Source organism: Centruroides vittatus, unplaced genomic scaffold (genome assembly GCF_030686945.1).
Source record: "Centruroides vittatus isolate TY-2023 unplaced genomic scaffold, ASM3068694v2 scaffold_2520, whole genome shotgun sequence".
NCBI classification, from domain to species: domain Eukaryota; kingdom Metazoa; phylum Arthropoda; class Arachnida; order Scorpiones; family Buthidae; genus Centruroides; species Centruroides vittatus.
The window spans coordinates 1,994,289-2,018,159 of record NW_027122689.1 but is presented as its reverse complement, the minus strand read 5'-3'; the positions used below and the strand labels follow the sequence as shown (position 1 = coordinate 2,018,159).

At 33.0% G+C, this 23,871-nt stretch overlaps 1 protein-coding gene across 2 annotated transcripts in view; it reads left to right on the top strand.

Moving 5' to 3' along the window:
- Positions 1-1,522: 1,522 nt before the first annotated feature.
- Positions 1,523-23,871, top strand: part of LOC136987582 (TATA box-binding protein-like 1) — a 32,313-nt gene continuing 9,964 nt past the window's right edge. Inside the window, exons 1-4 of one of the 2 annotated variants that reach the window (XM_067285343.1) lie at positions 1,523-1,597; positions 1,774-2,030; positions 17,579-17,661; positions 21,370-21,537. In XM_067285343.1, coding sequence (XP_067141444.1) covers positions 1,794-2,030; positions 17,579-17,661; positions 21,370-21,537 — 488 coding nt within the window. In that variant the 5' untranslated portion in view covers positions 1,523-1,597; positions 1,774-1,793. Of the gene's footprint in view, positions 2,031-17,578; positions 17,662-21,369; positions 21,538-23,871 lie in introns of both variants that reach the window. The other variant, XM_067285342.1, reaches the window with a different exon arrangement.

Genomic DNA, 23,871 nt, shown 5'->3' with positions numbered 1-23,871 from the left:
GAAGTGAAGTGAAGCGAAGTGAAGAACTCGTTACAAAGTAGCCGTGTGAGAAAAAATTATCGAGGAACAACGAAAGAAGGTGCAAAGGATCTGATGAATAAATGAAGAAGGATTGCTGCAACCAGCTTCAAGTCCGAAAGATCCAAATTAGTAAGGACTCAAATTCGGGTTTTTATGCTTAAAATGTTTAACCTCTGTGACAAAAAAAGGTTATCATATTACTGTCGGGCCTCTTTTTGTTGTCACGCGTGAAGCGCTCAATATATTTGTACATCCTTCGGGATAATTCGTGAATTAATTAAATTCTTGTTCTGTTATAATTAAAAATTGCAACCCGGCACTGTGTCGCTGCCACTATAAAATAATTACTCGTTATTACATAAACCCATATAAAGTCAAAAATATAGAGTTTTGATGATTTTCAGGGTTTATAAGACAATTTCAATTTAGACACTCAAGAAGAAAGACGGAACGCTTAAGGCCTTATTTTTACTTGTAAGTTCCAACGGCAACAGCGTACGATGGCGACGATTACTATAGAAACAATCCCACAAGGTATCTCTCTAGCACAGATTATCCATAATCTATGCTATAAGCTGTATGCTGAAGGCATAATCAGTGCTCTGTAGTGGCTAATCACGATGCTAAGAAGAATTCCGACGTGTGGAATATTTGCCGCTGCCACTGACTTTCCACTTTCGATAGTCAGTAAAGTGATAGTAGGTAACTGACGTCAGAATAATAGATTCTATCTCATGCTCGAAAGCGTGACAGCGTTTCGAATTGGTTTCTTTGCATAGCTGCAAACACTACTGTACCGCTTTCAATGGAATAAAGTTTTCTACATCTTTGCCGCTGGAAACTTGCAAGTGGAATCAGACCTTTTATCTTCGTAGTAAGAACAGGAAAAAGCTAAAAAAAAAAAATTAAATAAAAAGCAGTTATATATTTAAGAAATTGGCAAATATTTTTTATTAATAGTAGAACAACTTATCTTAGAATCTTATTTTGATGTTCAAAATTTCGATTTCTTGACAGTTAACAACTCAATCGCTAGTTAAATACAGTTAACAGTTAACAAAGAATACAGTTAACAACTTCCAGTTGGAAGTTGTTAACTGTATTCGTTGCAAAGAATACGTTGTATTCTTTGCAACGGATCCTAGAAAAGGCACCAATATGGAAGCTAAAATATTGGCATACGAACTTTATACATTTTATATATTTTAGAATACAATAGCGAGGTTGAGGCGGAAGTTTTAAACGCGAAAACGTGTACGTCGGACGTTCGGCGCCGCTTTCCTGTAAGCCCAGAAGTTTGGCAATGGTGTTTGGAAAGTCAGTGGAACCAAGCTCGGCATTTCAAACGCCATTGTCAAACTTCTAAGCTTACAGGAAAGCGGCGCCGAACGTCCGACGTACACGTTTTCGCGTTTAAAACTTCCGCCTCAACCTCGCTAATGAAGAAATAATAATTATCAAAATTCCCCCAAAAAAATGTAACAAAAAACATTTGCCACGAGGTGTCGCCGGACGATTTCTTTCTGATTGGTGTAATCAGTGATGTTTTAATCACGTGGTAGTTCCTGTTTCAGGTGTGTTGTTAGAATAATGTTAAGTGAAACCATTTAAGTTTCCATTAAGAAAAATCATTGATTGCCTAACAAAAGTAGTATATAAATAATAATAAAAGAATCATCGGGAACGTTTTAGTCGATAAAATTATAAGAGTTATTTGAGATATTGACCCGTAATTTGATTTTAAACATTAAGCCTAACAAAGCGTCGTTGCCATGACAACTTTGGAAGAAGATAGAAATCGTTTCAAATCTTCCACATCCGATTTAAATCCTTTGATCATCGATTTAGAAAAGGGAAATAAGACGGAAATCGTAGAAGAGAAGGAAGAACAACCAGAAGTCGATATTGTGATCAATAATGTTGTCTGTAGCTTTAATGTGCGATGCCATCTAAATTTAAGGAGGATTGCCCTCCATGGAAAAAATGTTATATATAAGAAAGAAAATGGAGTAAGTTTCACTTCTTTTATTCCTGTTTTATGTCAATTCAATTTATTTTATTATTATTTGTCATATGTTTAACTCATACATAAAATTATGTGGCTACAAATGCAGCTCAGTCCACAGGAGTGAAAAAAGTCCATTCCAGAACTTCAATTTTACTGTGATATGTATAAGAAAATTTATAAAATAACGTTCTGATTCGTTGAGATAAATATGAGTAAAAGTTATGTCTTTGTTTATTGGGTTTTAATTTTGCAATAGAATTTAGACAAAGAGTGTACGGGGTGGGGCGCCTGTGTGTCCCAGTGGAACAATTAAATTATTCGTAAATTACAAATGCAATTAATTAAGTAGTAGATGGATTACAAAATATAATTTTCGTAATATAAATTTGCATTGGGATGATGCAGTCGAATTCTGTAGTCGCTCGTAAAATTGGTCGATGATGCGGTGTTTGATTGCTGTTGAAATTTCTTTTGCTGCATTTTTGAAGACTCTGCGGGTTCTCTATTGGAGATGCACAAACTTTATCTTTGGTTGCTCCCGTGGTGCAGAGTCGAGGCTTGCGTGGGGTCAACCTTCTCGTGCATCCAGAGCTATTAATCATACTAAATACTTGCTTGAGGTTGTCAAACACTTAGTGCCAACTATCCATCTATCAAACTCAAAACACAATTTGTTTCTAACAAACTGTTTCAAAATTAGAGTATTTTCCTGCCAGAACATGTATATGCACTACATTAATTGCACTGTTTTGTTAATGTGAATCTTTTGGTGATAAATTGATCATCTGCTAACATTCAATCTTGTTCTATCACTTCAAATGCTTATTTAGTAAGCATTTGAAATGTATTAGCCTAATATTTGTTGGGTTTTTTTAATTGCCATCAATAAAAACATTTAAAGGAAAATAAGTAAAAGTTCAAATTAAAAAAAAAAAATTGTCTAAATACACCCGGGCTCGTGAGAGAGAGAAAGAGAGTTCACATGAGGTTTGTGTGGTGATAAATACCTTCTGTGAAGGATGTTCCCGGAGGGATGATCCTGGCTTAGGGTTGCATTGTGACTAGCTGGTGACCATCCAGCTTAGGATCGTCGGCAAAGTTGGAATCTCCAACTGTTCGTATTTACAGGCACAATCATAGGCGATGTCCAAGGGCAAGTAGGGGATATATCCAGTCAGGAAGGATCGGGCACTGACACAATTGAAAGTTGGAGAAATTTTTTGGGGTGACTTTACTCCTTGAGGAATGGTCGACGACTCTTTCTGGCCGACAACATTGATATCAGTCTGTTATCGCCCGGCTAAGAGGTCAGCAGATCACAGGAATGCATCACTTTTGTTGTTGGGAAAGTGTAAGTGGAAATTTTCTCAGATAGCCGAGGAGAACAATTGGTGAGCACATATGGCATCATCGTAGATTAAAATTTTTTTTTTCTTTTTTTGTTAAAGTTCGGATTCTCGTAATAATATATAAATGAAGCACATGATTCAGAATGGACATAAGTTACGAAATGGCTGAAATTGAATAAAGTCTGCTGTCTTAATTATTCTGTGTTTAAAAACAGGATAGTGTAGAGTGTTTCATTACTCTGCAAGCCATTTATAATTGGCTAGTTTGAGGCTTATGCTTCAGAAAGGTTTTGTGTTGTTCTTATTTTACTTATCTCAACATTACTAGATTATAACAAGTTTCTTTCATGCATCATGTGCTTCAAATGTAATTTTGAACAAGCATAAAGTTAAATTAAATTTACATTTATTTTTACATGTGTGTATACATAAAGTACTTAAAAATAACTTTTGCTACATACTTAAGCTTTATTAATTAATTTAATTAAACATTAGAAGAAAGTATTTTGAGAAATTGCTGTTTTGAAGTTTTTTTAATCTTCAGAACTTTTAAAATCTGTAAAGATAGTGACAACACTATAAAAATTCATTAAAAATACATATTGAATTTTTACACTTATCCTTTATCAGATTTACTATGTAAATAATGCAAGGTGGCTACTTTGCATTATACTTGTGGTTGGATTTTTTTTTTTTTTAAATTTACTATTAAAGAATTGTGAAACAAAAGATGTAAAGGTGTGGAATTATTTTAGATTTTGTTTTTAATAATATTATGTTTTAAAATATCATTTATGTATTTTTATAAATTTTAAATAATTACATTGTGATTTTTTGACTTCAGTGCATTGGCTTCAAATTTAAACAAGTTCTCTGGAATACACTCTTTTAATTTTGAATTATAAGTAACTGATGAAGCTTAAATAATTATGCAAAAATACTTTTGAGTTTTTAATTTGAATTAAGCTTTATGCTTGTTTAATGTTGCTTTATATTTTGTTTTAATTGTATGCAATTTGCAGGATGTTTATCTCATTTTTTGAGTTTACATCATCTGTTTTTGGGGTTTGATTAAGAGAATTCATTCTTTGGTTAGAATCTTGTTGATGGATAGCAAAAATTCTCAATAACAGCTTTACATCTTTAGTTGTAGGAATCTTCTTACTAATTTCAATCTCTCTTTATTCAAGTTATATTTTATTAATTTTTAATTTATTAAGAATGATTTATATCTAAGAAGTTCTAAGTCTTATATATTCATTGTTATTAAAATGAACAGATTATATATGAAATAAATGTTCATATATAATCTGTTGGATTTTAATAATGAATGTAGATTAGGAAAATTATAATGAAAATAGCTTTTGTACATAGTTGTTGTTATAAAATTCACTAACAGAAAAAAACTGATTGTAGAATATTAAAATAGACCAATAAAAAATACAGGTAGCTCTCTGTTAACATGATACATTTCTTGAAAGTAATGCTTTCCCCCCCTTCTCTTCACCCTATAGTCAGTAAGAGGGTGAAAGTAATGCATTAAATGATGAACTCTATACTATGCCTACTTGCAGCATTCTCCAGAAATATAAACTAGAAGAGTGGATGTAATACAAAGATTGCTTATAATTAATAAAATGAATTAATATGAAAACACATTTACTGAGGATTACCTGTATGTTATTTTATTTGGATGTGTTGAAATAAATGCAGAACTGACTAATTAGACACACTATAAGAATGTCTAATTTTTATTTCACATTTATATAATCATTACAGTAGAGCATCGATTATCCAACTCAATTGGGGTTGGTCGGATAACCGAAAAAATGGATAACTGAAAAGTATGAAAAAATACATTATTAGTATAGTATATTAGTATATCCCATGTAATTTGTATATTAGTACTGTATATCGCTACTTTGCGTTGAATTTTCATCGATGTTAAGTCTTACACAATTTTTTAAAAATAATAATCATCGCTATTGTATCGTTAAAAATTATTTCTTTATTTTGCACAAAATAAATACTGGCCTCCCATTCATGATCGAGCCAGTGTTGCCAGCTAAAACACACAAAAATTTAACAAAAATAGTATTAAAGTAGCTGAGACATAGCCAAATATCGTAGTGCCCTGTCACTAGCGGACATTTGAATTTGCCGACTAGAACGTGGTCGGTTAACTGATGTGACGGTTGATCGGGGATCAGATAATTGATGCTCTACTGTATATTCATATGATGTCTACATCAGTCCAAATCATGCAGTAATTGATCAGGCTAAATTTTAGATAAATGCCAAATTTATTTCTAATCTATAATCATTTATCCAAAATTTAGCCTGATCATTTACGGCAGTTGTTGGTGTATTTGATATTTTCAAATGCTTTTAATTACCGTATTTTACGGACTATAAGACGCACTTTTTTCTTCGAAAAATTGCCTCCAAAATTCAGGTGCGTCTTATAGTCCGTAGTGTCTTATAGGTATTTTTTTTTAAAAATTGCTTAAAAATTAAGGAGCGTCTTATAGTCCGTAAAATACGGTAATCTTCTTTAACTTTTTAATAACAAGAAGCTTTAATAAAGGTAAGGAAGCTAGTACCAGTTCTTGTAGATTTTCATTGTTTGCATACATGTGGATTATATATTTAGTCTCAATGTTAATCATCATGATGTTCATGATTATATTCCTTATAAGCTTAATGATGTGGGTCAGCATTGAATTGATCTGTTTGAAATTATAATATATGTAAAGTATAGTATATACAAAATAACTGATTACAAAGAGTAAATTGGAACAAAGAAATCATAGTCAAAATTACCACAAACAAAGTGTAAATTTACACTTTGTTTGTACCACAAACAAAGCTGTAAATTTACAGAAAACAGAGAGAATTTCTAGGGTAAATATCTTGTTTGTAAGTTGAAAGCAACTATATGAGTCATTTCTATTATTGATATCAGGGAAGATGGGGAACTGCAAAAAAGAAACTGCAATTATTTGGATCAATTTGCAATCTTGAAAAAGTTAAGATTGTCATTTTAATGTAATAGTGCCAAAAAAATAAGTGAATTGACAAACTCCACATCAAAATTAGCCAAAAATTATTTCAAAAATACATATCTTTTTTCTTATTTCTGGAATTGAAAATATTTTAAATATAGCATTAAATAGGTTTTGCAAAAGCACATCTATCTATATATATATAATTGAGACGAATTGATAATAATAATAATCAGCGCAGAGCCCAAACGGTAAGGAGTTCAAAGTTGAAATTTGGTACACAGTTAGGGTACGTCACGAGAACGCACACTAAGAAGGGATTTTTCAAAATTCCTCCCCACGGGGGAGAGGAACAGGAATAAGGCTTAACACTTCCATCAACAATGGAAGTGTTACGTAACAATAGAATTGTCGACAATAAAAGTGTTACGTAACAATGGAATTGTTAAGAGAAAGCGACGTGCAAGACGCATATGCAGATTTTTTTGTTTTTGCGGGAAATCGAACATATTTTTAGACCTTTAATTATTATGTCTTTTTGTCCTTTTTAACTCTATTTAAAATTTATTTTGTATACTAGTACTTTCTATATATTAACAGGACTTATTATACTGGAAATTATGGATGCACATATTTAGATTTTTAAAATATTTTTAGACCCATCTAAAAATTCTCTAATTAGTCTGGAAACAGGGGGACCCAATTCTTGCATTCTGTGAAAACGGGTAAGGTTGACTATAATGTAATAATCTTAATCTTCACTATCGTTAATTTTGCCCGAGCAACGCTGGGCCCATCCGCTAGTCTTTAATAATTCTGAGATACAATATAGACATCTTGTAGGACATACTCTACTGAAAGATTTGTTTAATTCTTTATAGGGAAATATTATTCATGAATACTAAGTGATGCTTTAATGGGATGCCACTATATTGAGGTTTACATTTAAACTTGAATAGTTAATGATTTATTGCAATATAGTTGAAATTTTGTTATGTCTTTCACATACATTCTGTATAGGCCTCACTTTTTTACCCTAAATTTTTTTTCTGACATTAGGGTGCAGCCTATATTCAAAATAAGAAATACTTTTAAAACAACTTAAAATTTTAAAGCAATTTATCATCATTGTCTTTACATATCTTAGGACTTGCAGCAAGATTATTGGGAGATTTTAGACCACCGAGGATGAGAAGTAAGAAGAAAAAAGTGTGAAGAAAAAGCAAAAAAGAAGAAAACAAGGGAGTTGTCTGAGGCCTCAACTAAACAATAATGCCACAGGACTGTAAAAATTATAATCATTGTCTTTGTTTGAAACTGACAGCTATTATTTGTTCTTCACTTGAAACTTCACTGTCACTGTCAGTGTCACTTGAGTCCTCATTCTCAAATGATGTGAGATACACTGCATCATCTTATCCATCCATTGTGTTGTAAATGGATGTGACTTTGAAACCTTTGAACATCATTTCTTGTGGTATTAGTTTCCATGAAGCCACAATCCAGTTGCACATCTGAGATAGGGATGGTTTTTTTAGCCTCCCAGTCACCGGCATCTCCATTGCAGTGCATCTCTAATCACAGTAGAAATGTCGCAGATGAGCTTTAAAAGGAAAGTTGATAGATACATCAAGTGGATGCAGCATTCCAGTCATCTCTTCCTGGTATTGCAACCTTGTCACTTTTCTCTTCCCTCATTTTTTTCATGCTTTTGGTCAGATGACCTCAGAAGCTGTTGTCAACTAGGGTTTCTCAAACGGGATTCCAGGATCCTGGTTGTTTTTTTAACCTGGGAAATATCCCAGGAAATCTCACAAATTTCTTAAAATTCACTTTTTTCTTATTTTACGTTAAGGTTGAGGAAATTTTGCAAATAGAAAGTATAATTAACTCATAAACTGTCAGAATACATTTGTCATTTATTAATTTTAAACCTACTTATTAGTTTTCCCCCCCCCTCGTTATGGCACGTCACAAATGGTCAATAATCAATAGCTTATTTGTGGCAGGACTCAAAATTCTTTACCAGTAATATCTGGAATAATTGTGCTTATGCTGTCTTAATTTTTAACCATGCCCAGTAGCTTCAATGACTGCATAACACCAAGTTGTGCAAATTGGGCAAGGATACAAACGAGTACAAAGTCAGCAAGTATGAAGTTTTTCTTCATAATCTGATTATTAAAGACAAATGAACTGTCGAATTATTGGGCTATGATGTTTCTATTAAAGTAGTCGAGGTAGACAAATCAAGAATAGGCCCTATAAGGAACAAAAGAAGTACTACAATCTCAAAAACGAACTAGAAATCTTTCAGGATACAGGTGAAAAACACATAATAATTGTCTTCTCTTAAATGCATTAAACACGATTCCAATCTCATCAATTGAATCGGAAAAGACATCTCGATAGCAAGACTTTTCATTACTAAAATAAGAATTAGATTGACTGATCGGAGTATTGACCATCTTTGCTTTTTAAAATCTTATAAAAATTTACAATATTTTGTATTATATTTTATTTAAAAAATAAAAATTACCTTCTGAGTTAGAAATTTGATCTAAATTCATTTTTCTTTAAATTTTCAACTCAATTCAAAGTCATTTTTTGTTGTTGTATGCAGTTTCCAGCAAACTTTAATAAATTTTTTCTATTTGTGAAAATTTCTACGTAATTCAAAGGTAATTTTTAATATATAGCAGCATTAGTACACAGCATTATTAATATGATTTTGGAGGTTACAGAACAAATTAAATTACTTTAAAAAACAAAAAATAATTATATCATTTGATTTCATGATATTTTGTATATCTTAAAAATAATTAATTTTGTCCCAGGATTCCGGGAAACAGTTCACTTTTATCCCGGAATCCCGGGACAAGCAAAAGACCGGGAAATGAGAAACCCTATCGTCAACCAACATGGACTGCCAATGTAACAATGCACTTGGATACCAAAATCATATTGACTTTAGCCAATCCATGTAGAGTTCTGCTATCATCTAATCTAGCCTTGATCTTGAACTTGTACCAATATTCCAGGTGGTAGTGTTTCTTTTGGCAAGGTTTTATGTTTAAAAATGATGTAAGATGGCAGCTTGTTACCATCAGCAATGATGCACAGCATTACAGTACAATGCTGCTTTTCTGCTTCTGCTGTTTGCACCAGAACTGTTTTTTCACCTGCTTGATTGACTGTAGTATCACTTGGCATATCAAAGAAGACAGGAGTTTTGTCAGCATTGCCTATTGCCCTTAAATCATAGTCATGTGTCTTTCTTAAGCTGAGGACATGTTTCTGAAATGCTGGCAGTGCAGTTTCTCTTTGTAGGTGTCAGCTGATCTGATGTCTTCAGCATATGGTGGAAAGACTCTGCCAACATCAAGCATAGTAGAACATTGCTTTCAATCCAGAGGCCTGCAGCCCTGCAGGTTACTCTCGCATATAGAACTGTGTCCACTGATGCTGCACTGGTCCTGACTGGTTTACTGCCATTGTTGCTGGTAGTGAGCCAAGAGGCAGCCTTCTACAGGACAACAGTGGAAGGCATCAAAGCAAATTACTGTACTCAGATATACTCAGTTGTTAAGCTATCATGCCAGTCAGACATTTTGAGCATTCACCCAAGCAATGGGATATCAGTGAACCAGCATATGACTGTGTTGAGATCTACACCAATGACTCTAAAAGACAGTAGTCAACTTTAAAGTAAAAACTCTAAAAAAATTTTGAAAATTTCTTAAAATTAATGAGTTAAAATTACTTTTTTTTATCCGACTTTGAAAGAATTCAAAACACATTTCTGTGTGTTAAATTCTTTCGAAATCGGATAAAAAAGAGTAATTTTAAGAAATTTACAAGAATTTTTTAGAGTTTTTACTTTAAAGTTTACAATAACCAATCTCATTGCTTTAATTTTTACTTTACGACAGTAGTCAAGTAGGCACCACATACTGTGTATACCTTGATGGAGTTTTAGTGTACAGTTCATCAGCCAGACTGAACAAGGAAGCATTTGTATTCCAGGCAGAACTGGTGGCCCTTTCAGGGGCATCCCAGTAGATCCAAAACCATCTGGGTCCTGAGCTGGTCATAGTTTACTCTGATAGCCAGTTGTCACTTCAGGCCTTGAGTGACAGATACCATCGAGATCAATTGGTACTGGAGATTAGAGGTAGGGTACTGAGAGCAAGGCACTCACAACAAGTTGACCTGAGGTGGGTCCGAGGCCACATTGGGATCCCAGGCAATGAACGTGCCAATCACCTGGCCAAGGAGGCAGCTAGGGTTCCATTTTGTAATGGAGACGGTAGAACCTTTGGCTAGTTACATAAAATAGATCTACTGCAAAGATCAGTGATACACTGGCAAGTGGTAGGTTGACATATGCCTTTGTGCCTGAAGTTGGCCTAACTCTGAAAAGTTGTAATTGGTTACTGACTGTCAAAGTCTTCACTGGGCACAGGTGGTTTCCCCATTTCAAGTCCAAATTTGGACAAGGAGATGTGCATTGCACCTGTGGGTGCCCATATGGAGTCGTGTTGCATTATGTACTTGAGTTGCCCCCCTTACAGAAGATTTCTGGAGGAGGACTGATCATATAAACTTGTCACAGTCCAAAAACCAAGTACTATGAACACTAGTAGTGAGTAAAGGAAACCTAGAGAGACTTAAGGAATTGATGGAAACAGTGGGTCTATTTTACCATTAGTCCAGTGCCTGCACTGGATAGGACCATTTGGGTCCTCCTATTTTGGGAAGGGGACCCCACTGACTTTTACTTAAAGGTAGAGAGCTGTCTGACCTTTAATGTGAGACTTTTGCCCTAAAGAAACGGAAAGAAGAGATTAGCAAAGAGACGAATGCCCTAAAGAAACGGAAAGAAGAGATTAGCAAAGAGACGAAGTTAGTTGGAAGAGGAAGTAAGGAAGATAGGAAAGTGTGAAGAATAAGAGCAACTGTGGGATTCCATGGGCATTTGCATCGCTTAAGATAATCATTAGAAAGACAGTATACAGTGATGAAAAGCTTTTCCAATAAAAATTACAGTAATAATTAGGAAGACTTTCCCGAAAACAAAATTGTAGATGATTGCCTTCCATTGCTGGCCATATGGCCTAAAATTATGGAGGTAAACACGCATTCCAGAACTTTCGGTTATAGATGAGAATTGGAACCACTTGTTCCTTATCGAGAAGAGAGTTCATAGGGTAGCTCGAATAACATAAACATGAGTAGAATTACAAAAAGAAGGTGTACAATGTGTACATGCTGGTCAATGAGCTTCGTAGTAGTAACAAGTAGCTTACATGCAGGGAGAAGGAAAAAAAACCAGCAGAAATCCACAACAAATAGCCGATGCCAGGAGTCCTATTGCTCAGGAAAGTTCATAGTAGGTACGAGCGCCTTGGTCTCAGTTATGAATCGGGTCAAGGCCCTAAAGATTTTTTTGTTGTTAAAAAGCTGGTGCTTCCTGGCTGGCCAGTTTAGTCCTTTGTACAGGCAAGTTCCCTGGAAAGTGTCTCTTAAGTCCTGGTATTTAGTGCATTCGAAAAGGAAATGTTCTGCAGTATCTAGTTCACACAAGTTATTGGTTTTCTTTTTAAAGCGGTAAAGATAGGCACGAAAGCTCCCATGACCTGTAAGACATTGCGTGAGAGTGAAAGAAGGCTGAAAGAATTTGTTCTTGTGCCTTGCAGTGATCGAAGGTAGGTATTGGTGGCAGAGCCTGCCTGTTGTGGCATTATTCCAGTCATCTTGCCATAAGGCGTCGATTTGATGATTTATAATGTTGTAGAGGAAGCTGGTAGGGTATTTTGAGTACGTTATTGTCGAGTTGGTAGTTGCCTTTTTTGCCAGTTTGTCTGTCAGCATGTTGCCTTCAAAGCCTTTGTGGCCTGGGATCCAATTGAAAGTTATACTTATGGTTTGTCCTAATTTATTGGTGAGGTTCATAATTTCTGTTGCAAGAGAAGATTTTGTCTTCATGCTCTTGAGCATGTTGAGGGCAGCTCTGCTGTTGGTGAGAATCAGTAGTTTTCTGCAGGCATTTAATTGATGTTGTTCGACATGCAGGAGTGCCCTGAAGATAGCCCAGAGCTCCGCCTGCATTACTGAACATTCGTCTGCCAGACGAAGTGCTGCTAAGTATTAGTTTTTGTCATTATATTTTTTACCACAATTCCTGCGCTGACTCCAGTATTGTTTTTGGAACCATCCGTGTAAATAATTAACTGCTCTTTGCTGTTTTTTATTGTGTTCTGATCATACTCGAAGGAGACCTCATAGTGCTGTTTGATTTTGGGGTTCTTCATTCGTTGAGTGCTGTTTGGTATGTGGTTTATCATCCGGCTCCTAATTTGGGAGATGTGTTGGTTTTCTGGAGGTAAAAGTCCTATATCCTGCATCTGAGTAATATTAGTCTCTGAGTTGTTCTCGAAGGAGTTGTTGAGCAAGACCAGTGCCAAATTATTTGTTTGGCTTTGAGGTTGATGGGAGGTATGTCGGCAATAACCGGTAGAGCATTGGTCGGTGTAGTTCGGTACGCTTTGCATATCTGAAGAGTTGATTTCCTCTGTATAGATAAAAGTTTCTTTTTTAGGTGAGTATTATTCAGGGCCTCCCTCCACACCTGTATCCCATATAGAATGGCAGGTTCTATTGCTTGTTGATAAATCATTCTAGTGTTCTTTGGGTTCAGTCCCCAGGTGTACCTTGCAATATTTGTCAGTTGATTTGATTTTCAATTGCTTTAATATACGGATGGTTTATATGCGGTTGCCAATTTAAAGCCCTGTCGAAATATACAGGTATAGGACAAAATAATAGGAACACCTGTAAAAGAATGCAAAATATTTATTAGTAGGGAGATGGGCCACCATTGGCCTGAATTACAGCTTGTATCTGACTTGGGATTGACAAATAAAGGTCGTGCAGAAAGTTTAAGGGAATTCACAGCTATTCCTCCTGCAGAGCGGTCTCGAGTTCATGGAGGAAGAAACTGAGCACGGACTTTGTACTCTAAAAAACCCCACATAGGCTCAATGATGTTGAGATCAGGGGACTGAGGACACCATGTGAGATGTTCCACTTCATCATTATGCTCATTCAACCATGTTTGAACACAGCAAGCTGTGAGTACAGGGGCATTGTCATCTTGGAATAGAGGACGTTCCAGGAAACAGAGTATTAAGCATAGGGTGTAAATGATCTGCAAGAATACTGCGATAATGCTCGCCTCTGACCTTCTCCCTCAGGACTATGAGTGGCCCCAAGCCACGCCATGATATTACTCCCCACAGCATCACAGAGCCCCCTCCATGCTTCACGGTAGGAACCAGACAGTCAACATGAAATGCCTCTGCTGGTGTTCGCCAGATGAACACACGTCCGTTGGTCTGAAATAATGTAAATGATGATTCGTCAGACCAGATGACTTGTTCCCATTGCTGTTGTGTGCAGTTTTGGTGGTCTTGGCATTACTTTCATCGCTTCATAGCATTCTGTGGTGACACTAACGACTTTAGGATGGCTACTCGGCCATGAATGCTTGCAGCATGCAGCTCCCGTTGAATAGTTTTGGTGGATACAGGGTTCTGGAGATGGGTGTTCATCTCTGAGGTTATCTGCAGTGTAGTCTTACGTTTTTGGACGACTATCCTCATCAATGCTCGTCTATCCCGGTCGGTCAACTTCGACTTTCACCCACTGTTCTGCTTCACAGAGGACACCTTTCCCAGTTTTGTGTAGACTGTCATAACCCTTGACACAGTGGTCCTTGAAACACCCATAAGGTTGGCTGTTCTAGACACTGATGCTCCAGCAAGGCGAGCTCCAATAATCATGCCTCTTTGCACATTGGACAGGTTGGACATAATGGCGCTTTGCTGGAAACAGAATTTTCTCATGCAACTGTCACACCGCCAAATGCTCGACTGATATTTTCCCTTTCACCCCCACTGGATGGCAGAATGTTGCAAGACGTGGTGGGGCTGTATTGGACGGTTGAAGTACAACACATTTCGAAAGGGGTATTCCTATTATTTTGTCCTATTCCTGTATGCCCAAATATCGCATTTGTAGAACATTTTTTATACTCTGCCTGTTAAGTTTTATACCTATTGCTTGTTTGAGCTGTCCTTTTTTGTTTTTCCTGGTGTATACAATTGCCTTGCACTTTTTATAGTTTATGGGGAGCCTATGTGTTCTGCTCCAGTTTCCAATTTTTTCCAGAGCCTCATTGGCTATGTCTGCAACTGTGTCACAGTTCCTATGGGCAACCATGAGCAGGGTGTCATCTGCATAGGCTTGGATACTTACTTCCTCCATATTCTGGAACAGGTCAAGGAGGTCGTTGAGGACCAGGTTCCACAGGCTTGGTCCGCATCTTGAGCCCTGTGGGCATCCCTTTGTGATGTTGAAGTGGGGTCAAAGGACAAAAGTCACATGGTCCTTTGCACTACAAATGGATTTATATATTATCAAGAATTTCAGATATTTATTGTTCAAAACTATCTTACAGAATTAAAACAGATACAGTATACTTCTGATTATCCTGGCTAATGACCGGCAGTGGAGGCATGGATAATCTGCAAGTCTGTTTTAATGAAAGCTAATCGAATTTTCTTTTATTTAATTTTTAATTTTATGTTAAATTTAATAAATTTAACATAATAGTTTTTATATTGTGAATAAAATATGTTATAAGAACAATAATTAAATAATTAATAAGATTTAGATGTGCTCAGAGTTGAATAAAACTTTCGACGTAAGCAGAAAATTCAGAAAAATGATTGAACTATGGCTTGCAGTTCACTATCAATTTCTTGTATTACTAATCAAGAAAGACAGGTTTCCAGCTAAATATACTCATAAAATGTTGTTAATTTTGCAATATTAATGATTTACTGATAAGGAAATGATTCAAAATATTTTCTTCAAATAATTTAACAACTTAATTAATAAAAAAAATACAGTATACACATAAATAAAGCTGTATTGTTCAAGAATTAACTACACTTACTGTACTTGTTAGGCCATTTAATTTGTCTTGAAATTCTGGAAATAGTTTTGATGCTAATATTTGTATTCCTGACAAATTTTTTTCAGACGTAAGCGTGCATGAGAGTATATTATTGTTAATTTTCAGCAATTATAGCACAATCATGGAAAGAAACAGTGATCAAAAGGTGTCATCTATCAGTATGTTAGGAAATAGGCAAGTAACCTGTGCAACAAATGAAATAACTACGTTTATGGTAATCATGTTAAAATCATTAGAAAGGGTTGCAAAAATACATAAATAATTATTTTTCCTATATATTATTTCAATATATTAAATGAAAACATGTTAAAACCTTGAAATTCATTTGAAGTGCTAACAGTTTTAGGGCAACCTTGACAACTACTATTTTTGAACAAATAGCAGGAAATATTGCAACCAACCTTGGATAAAAATTAATTTATGTAGTTTATTATATATCTGTTTAATTGTTAATTCAGTTAAATCAACTGTATGAAAATGTAACAGATTGTAATAATTCCTTATCTAAGAGGTTTTGGTATACTAAAATAAACTCTGCTGAGAATTTTTAAAGCATCCAAACAAGTAACCAGGTACATCATGTGTTAAATCTATATACTAATTTATAAGCTATAAAATAGTCAGCAGTATTTGGTTATCAATTTTTACGAACACTTACAACAGAATGTCACTGAACATGTGATTTTATTCATAATTGATTTGCTTGTGCACCTCCAATGTGAAACATTATTTTAATACATGCTTTGTGACTTCATAATTTTCAAATCCCCCAAGTCACATGCTTATCCTTTCCTACCTAAAATATGTTACATAATTGACATTAATAAAATTTGCACTCAGATATAAGTAAAGTATATTGGCATTTCAATAAGTAATTCTGAAAGAAATGAGAATTTATTCTATGTACTGTACATAAAATTGAATTTGTTCATTAAAAATAAAAAACATATTTTATAGTGAGGATAAACGAAAACAAGTTTTTCCTGTTATATGTTATAAAGTGATTTTCATCTGTGAATCATTGTGTAAAATGTGTAAAAATTAATTTAAAATTTGAGTCTGAAGGTTCATTTTTCTCGAAAAGGAGCAATTATGATTACCACAGTGACGTGAGGTGACATTTAATGATAGGGAAGCTGTGCCAGTCCCAGATAGAAGCATTATACAATATTTTGGTGTGTAGCATCCACGAGCTAAACCGTGTGAGGTTGGTGCTCTGTAAAGCGCATGCACGAATGCATATAATCTGGCTGCTTTACATGATTCAGATATTTTCATCGTGGAAGCTATCCCATATTCGACAATATGGCACTTCCATTGGGAATATGCTTATACGAATTTATATTCGAATATACATTAGCAATCTTATCGTTTTTCACATGTAGTATAGAAATTTGTAATAAGATACATAATGCAGTTATAATAAAATATTAATTTTAATTAATTCAAAGTACATTAAAATATGAAAATAATTGCACAATATGTATTTATATATTAGAAAATATACAAGGGAAGCTGTGCTTCCACAGCTTCCATGGATGGCATTCCACTGGATTACCAGATAATTTTTGTTTCTGATATAAGAATGTAAAAAATATTTTTCCACCAATTAAAATTATATATTAATATTTAATTACATAAATTTTAATAAAGCATTTGGTTTTTAAAGGAACTGTTAGTATAACAATTCTGTTTTTATGCAGATTTTCCTATAGTGTTTATTTATTACAGAATAATCTGTATGAAAATTTTGAATGTTCTCTGTTCTAAGACTCTCTTTCAAAGTTGAATATTTAAATCTAACATTAATTTTAGAAAATTTTTAAGTAGTCTTATATTACCAAGATAAAAATGGAAATCACTTTTAACAAACTGAGAAAATATATATTAATATATCAAATTTTTACATTAATTTATTGTTAAACTATTGAAATGATGTATTGTAGAAGCAGGAAACTACCTTAATTGCCATTTTTTATATACTTGAGACAATGTATTACAGTTATAACACTTATTTTATATAAGTAAGCATTGTGATTGTACGTTTATCAATCATCAAGAATTCTTATTAAGTTCTTGTATAACTGCAGATATATTTATGGATATCAAAAATTTAAAGCGGATGACAACTTTTTCCTTTTTTAATTTACAGATGTTATCTATGAAGTTGAGAAATCCTTACACTACTGCTTCCATCTGGTCATCAGGGAAAATTTCTTGCACAGGTGCTACAAGGTAAGGATTGATTTATTATTCTTGTACTAATATACATTTAAGTTTATACTTGGACCTTTAAAAATTGATGAGAAGTTTTTTCCAAACTAATAAACTTTGTGTGTAATCAAATGATATCAATGATATAACAGAAATCATATATTAATTTATGCAATATTTATAGATTTTCCTTCTCCTGCTTAATGCAGTTTTCATTTCATTAAGCAAAATAATTAATTAAAAATCAGTTAATGGTGTTGTTTGTAGTTATTGAAGTGAATATGCACTTCTTGTAAGTAATTTTTATAGTATACAACTATAATAATAACTTTCAGCAATAAAATATTTTAGAAATGTGGATAAAGTTGAAAAATGAAAGTAAGGCAATTTTATTGTATGCTCTTGCACTGTTGTATTGGGACTAGAGATTATTTCTTATTAATTCTGACTGTATAAATGTTTACAATATTTTTTAGCAAATTCCACACTACATTGTGATTTTAATGGTGTGCAAGATCAGCATGTGATAGTCTTTGAACTGTTCTCTTCTCCAGTTTCTATAATTTTAAGTGTTGAGTAAACTGTGTAAATAAATGCAATGCTCACCAGTGAATAGTACATTATTCAAATGAAATTATTCCTTGTCAATGCATTTCTTAAAAGTGAAAGTGCTCTATTTTTTTATAACTTTATGCCATTCAATTTGTCTAAGGTGCCATCCTTACTGATATCACACTAAAATTCCACATTTTCAACCACCTCTTCCATGTCATTCATTGTCACATTATGGCAAAGCTCACACTCACAAATTATTAAGATAACATGAAATGATTATTTACACATTTATCATAATAAAACACTACATGACAATAGCATTACATTAATTAAAATTTTATTTTTGCTAAACTCTGCTAGCAAATTATTTCACTCCCGTGGGTTTATAAAGTGTTTTTCAATTAACAAAATGGGAATCTTGTAAGCAGGTGTCTGTGAAAGTGCTTTATCCTCTGTATTACATTCCTGAATAAAACACTTCAAACAAATTCAAAAGTTGTTCTCCCCAGTCCATGAGAGGGGTTCTAGTCTACAAATTTAGAAAATCAATTGTTGTTTCTCTGTATTTCCCTTTCCTTTAGCAGAATTCTGAACATAAAATTCAAATTTTTCAAAATTATTCAAGAAACATTTCTTTTTAATAAATCTAGCACAGTAAATAGTTGATTGCTTAATTTGTAAATACTGCCTAGTATAGGTTGCCAACTCTCATTTGCCGGGAGACTTCCAAAATTTGGCAAAAATTTAAAAAATTTTCAACTCCCAAACCGAAGCCGATCCCTACTGAATTGATAAGATGATCATTTTTTGGGATACATATTAAAACAGAATATAGATGAGAGCATTTCAATATTGCTCAGAATAAAAAATATCAAATCTTAAATCTTACTCCTGGGACAAACTCTATGAGCAGGGATTGAGAGTCAGAGTTGGGAATCGAGGAGTAAAATCTTTTTATGGGAGTCGATTTTAAAAAATACACAAGTCCAGAGTCGTGTATTTTTCTGCCGACTCCCCGTGCCTGTTTACAAGTTGGCAAACTTAGCTTGCGCAGTCCCATACCCTGTCCAATATTGAAGTTCTACACAGTGTAATTTTCTATATATAAAATTATCTTGTTGAACTAAACAATTAAACCCAATTTTTGATTTTGGCTTCATCTTTCACTTTCTTAACAATGCTTTTGTTTATTACTTATCGCTATGATAATGGCATCTTCACAAGTCCAAAAATACTCAAATTTGATGCCCTAGTAAACAATTTTCCTGTAATATTTTTTACATTTGACAAGTTCTGAAGATGATAACTTTAAATAAATAGCTATGATTGATACCTATTTTCTAGTTTTGAAACTTATTGCATTGTTATAATTCTGCGGTTCACTTTGCCATCCATCAAGTTCCATGGCACAGTGAGTAGCATCTCCACCTATGAATCGGAAAGTGCCCGGTTCAAACCTGTTTGATGGTAAATTTGTTTTTTTTTTTTTTTTTTTTTTTTTGTGTGTGTGTGTACGTAAATAGGAAAAGGAAAAGGAAGGTTATTTGCTTCTTACTTTTCCTATTTACAAATAAATAGGAAAAGTAAGAAGCAAATAACTTTAAACAGTTTGATTTAGATAAAGGCTGTAACACGTAGGTAGCAACATTTAATAGAGTGTCAGTTCTAATAAATTGGGACAGAATTTCACTTTTGGTTTCAATAATTTCTTTTTTAATGCTAATTCATCATTATTTAGTGAACTGTTGTGAACTACCTTAATGAATTATATGTGAATTGTTATCGAGTGGATAAACAGCTTCAATTTTATGATATAAAGCATTGGTGCCCAAACTGGTTTCTGGGCCAAATCTGACTTGAAACATGCCTTAATTGGTCTACAAATGTAATTTGATACATCACTTATCAGTGATAGAAATAGGCCCATTTTTAGTATTCTGGAATATACAAAATATCCACGGCCTGCCTGTGTATGGCTTATAAGCAATTTGGCCAGCTAGTTGAAAAGTTTGGGCACCACTGGCATAATGAATTACAAGTTTTAAAACTATGGTCTTTGAATGATAGGTATTCTTACATTGGCTCCAAATAAAGCAAAAGCTAATGCATTATTTTAGTTATATATCTTGTCCAGAAGGTTTTTTATGTGATATTATTAATTTTCTGGAAATGACAGTAAAACCATAAAGTTGGTTGTACAATTTCACCAGTAACAATATAAAGATGAGTCCCAAAAAGAATTTAATTCCAAACAATCAAGAACCTTTAAAATCCAATAACAAAATTTTACTCACATACATTTTCAAGAGGAACCAGCATGTTGGATGTTAAATTCTCTTGCAAAATACACAATTCTGTCTGATAATGTTTCAACAGAGAGTCTGATTGAATTATCACATAATTATACTTGAGTATATATATACAAATTTGAAAGTGCCAGCAAACAATGGAAATGTTATCATGGTTCATCAACTAGCAGCATTATCATCAATGTATTTTGGGAGACATTCATATTCCTAAATATCAACATATTTAGATACAAGTGGACCTTTTGATTTTGCAAATCTTGCAAAATGCACTCCAATTTGATTAAAAAACAATGTAGTTTTGCTCGCAGACAGATGATTCCTGCATATCATATATAAAATGCCATACAAAATTTTATGATTTGGATGATAAATTGTATTCCCCATCCTCTCTAAAGCTAAATTTTGCTCTTAGTGATATTTATAATTTTGGTTGTCTAATGAAACATGTAGCATTATCCCATTGCCAAAAGGATCAGGATTATCTATAATTTTTCACAAAATTCAGATTAATATATTTTCTCCACCCTTCACCTGTGACAACACCACACAATGACTGTGGCTAGCGCAATTTTTCTTGTGTTGAGTGAGTTTGAGCAGTAGTGGGATTTTTAGTGTTGTTGCTAATTAGATTCCCTCAAAATGGAATAAACTGAAGTTATCCATAGAATCATTGTGTGATGGTGCTGGAAATTAGAAAATTAATTAACCAAACCATCATATAAGATATCCCAGATGATAGTTTTTCAGAAAAATAGTTGCCTCAAGTTAATTTTTTAATGTATTATTTTATGCTTAATCAGTTTTCTTGTTGAAAAGAACTACATATTTTTTATTTTAAATAAAATAATAATGATTTTTATTTTAGTGAAGAGATGTCGAAGGTCGCAGCAAGGAAATATGCCCGAGTATTACAGAAATTAGGCTTTCAAGTGCGTTTCACCAACTTTAGAGTCGTAAATGTATTAGGAACTTGTATCATGCCGTTTGGTATTCACATTGTTAATTTTTCCCAGAAACATAGAAAATTTGCAAGGTAAATATTGTTATTTAATAAATTTTAAAAAATTATTATGTTCATAACAAATTACTCAATTTAAAGAAAATACTTCTTTTATAATTTATTCTTCACTGAAACAATTTAAAATGATATTTGGTTTAGTTTCCAAGAAATTTTGTAAGAAGACAGGCAAATGAAAAAATTAACAAACAAATTGTATGCAGTTAAGCCATTTAGATTCTAATATTAGCCACCCAATCCAAGTCTTACGTCCCACAAGGCTTGGATTGGCTTAACATGGCAAACAATAATTAGCAATGATCAGCTGATAGCCCAAAATCGAGGGTTAGTTGATACAGAGACCGACGTAAGCTACAGTTAGCAATAGCTCTTGTTTCCATAATCAGTCCATTTGATCTATTATTTGATTTGCCAGTTTAATTTCAACTTGTCAAAAGTTGAGGCTTGAGTAAGGCAATATCAGTTTATGTCCACATCTGTATCCATACAGAGACAAGTGATGGGATAAAATGTCTGAATCATTGTATGAAATATTAGTTACTGTGATCAGTGAGAAAATTGAAATAAAAACCATTAATGTAAGATAATGTTATATCACCGAAAATACTAGATAATAGAAGAACATTTCATTTATACAAATATATCAATGCACATAAATAAAAACTTGAACAGTTAACGTACAATAATTTCAGTATTTTAATAAACATGACTCATTTAATATCATTATTGTAATCAAAAGACATTGTGTTAATTGAACAAAGAACTGTGCAGGTTGATTGAATTGCAGTTAAACCTCAATTTAACGGTTTTATTTGGGCAAGGGGATGTCTGTTAAAAGCCAAAATTCTGTTACATAATAATGTAGGTTTTCCAAATGCACATGTTAAAAATTGATAAATTAGTGTTTAATTTCAAAAAGTTTTCTATATATATTGTTGCTTATGTCTTGCTATAGTTCTGAAACTGTAATAAACAAGTGTATGATCTAAATCAAAATAAATAATCAAATATTTTTTAGAAAATACACTTTATGAATAGTTACTCTTGAATTTGAAAAAAATAACCTGTTAATTTAATTACATATAAATCATAGCCTGTTCATTTTAAAATGCTAATTATGTATTTTATTTTTATTTTGTTTCAAATATATATGTATATAAATATAACAGCATCCCAAAGCCCGATGATTATATAAATAAACATCCAACAATCGCCTAAACGATAGGGCTACAATTCAGCTAATTCAAATAATTAATTGTATTCCCAGCCTCTGTAAAACTAGATCTTGCTAACAAAATAATTTGCCACTAGAGGTAGGCATTAGGTGCCATCTCTTAACTAAATTAATAAGGTTCCAGAAGGTTCTAGATTATTTAATAAATTATTAAAATTATAATTATTAATTAAGTTAAGAGATGGCATCTAACGCCTACCTCTGGTGGTAAATTACTTTGTATTAATTATTTGAATTAACCAAATTGTAGCCCGATTTAGGTGATCGTTGGATGTTTGTTTATATACGTATAGTTAATTTATATATTATTGATCTATTTCATTTCAACAGTTATTAAATTTTATAGAATTACTTTTATATTTTAATAATTAGATAAAATTTAATATAAATGGGAGAATTTCAACTCTTCATTTCCCAAACAGTTATAGTTTACAATGTTCTTAATAATTGTTAATGTATTATTATTAGGGATTGCAATCCAGCAGTGTTTTCAATCCAGATGTATTTTTGGTGCAATAAAGTGTTATCTATCTATCTATCTATCCAGCAATTTATGGTTTTTTTAAAAAAATAAAACACTTTTTTTAAATACTTAAGAAACTTTTATTATTTAGACTGGTCACTATAAATCAGTAAAACTTCTTACACATTTAGGTAGTAAACTTTACTTTGGTTCAGTTTAACACTTGAAATAGCGATAATTAACTTTAAATGTTTAGTTAGATTATAATTATACTGTAATCTTTAAGTTAAATAATAACAAAGGTAATTCTACTAATTAATTTATATTAATATATTAAGCCAATACATCACCAACTGCCGTAAATTATTATTAGCCCGATTATTTACGGCAGTTGGTGATGTTTTGGCTTAATGTTATCGGGTTTAATGTGATGTTTATTAGTATATTATAATAATGTAAGGATGGATAATCAGTGGCTAAGTGGCTGTCAGTCTTACCAGTTTTCTTATATAGGCTCTGCATATCAGTCTGTAGTTATTTATAAGTAATTTAATTATTAGTGTTAGTAAAGTAGTAAGTAATTAGTAGTAGTCTAGGAGTTAGTTATTATTATCACAATCATGAATCACATACATTCATATCATCATATATC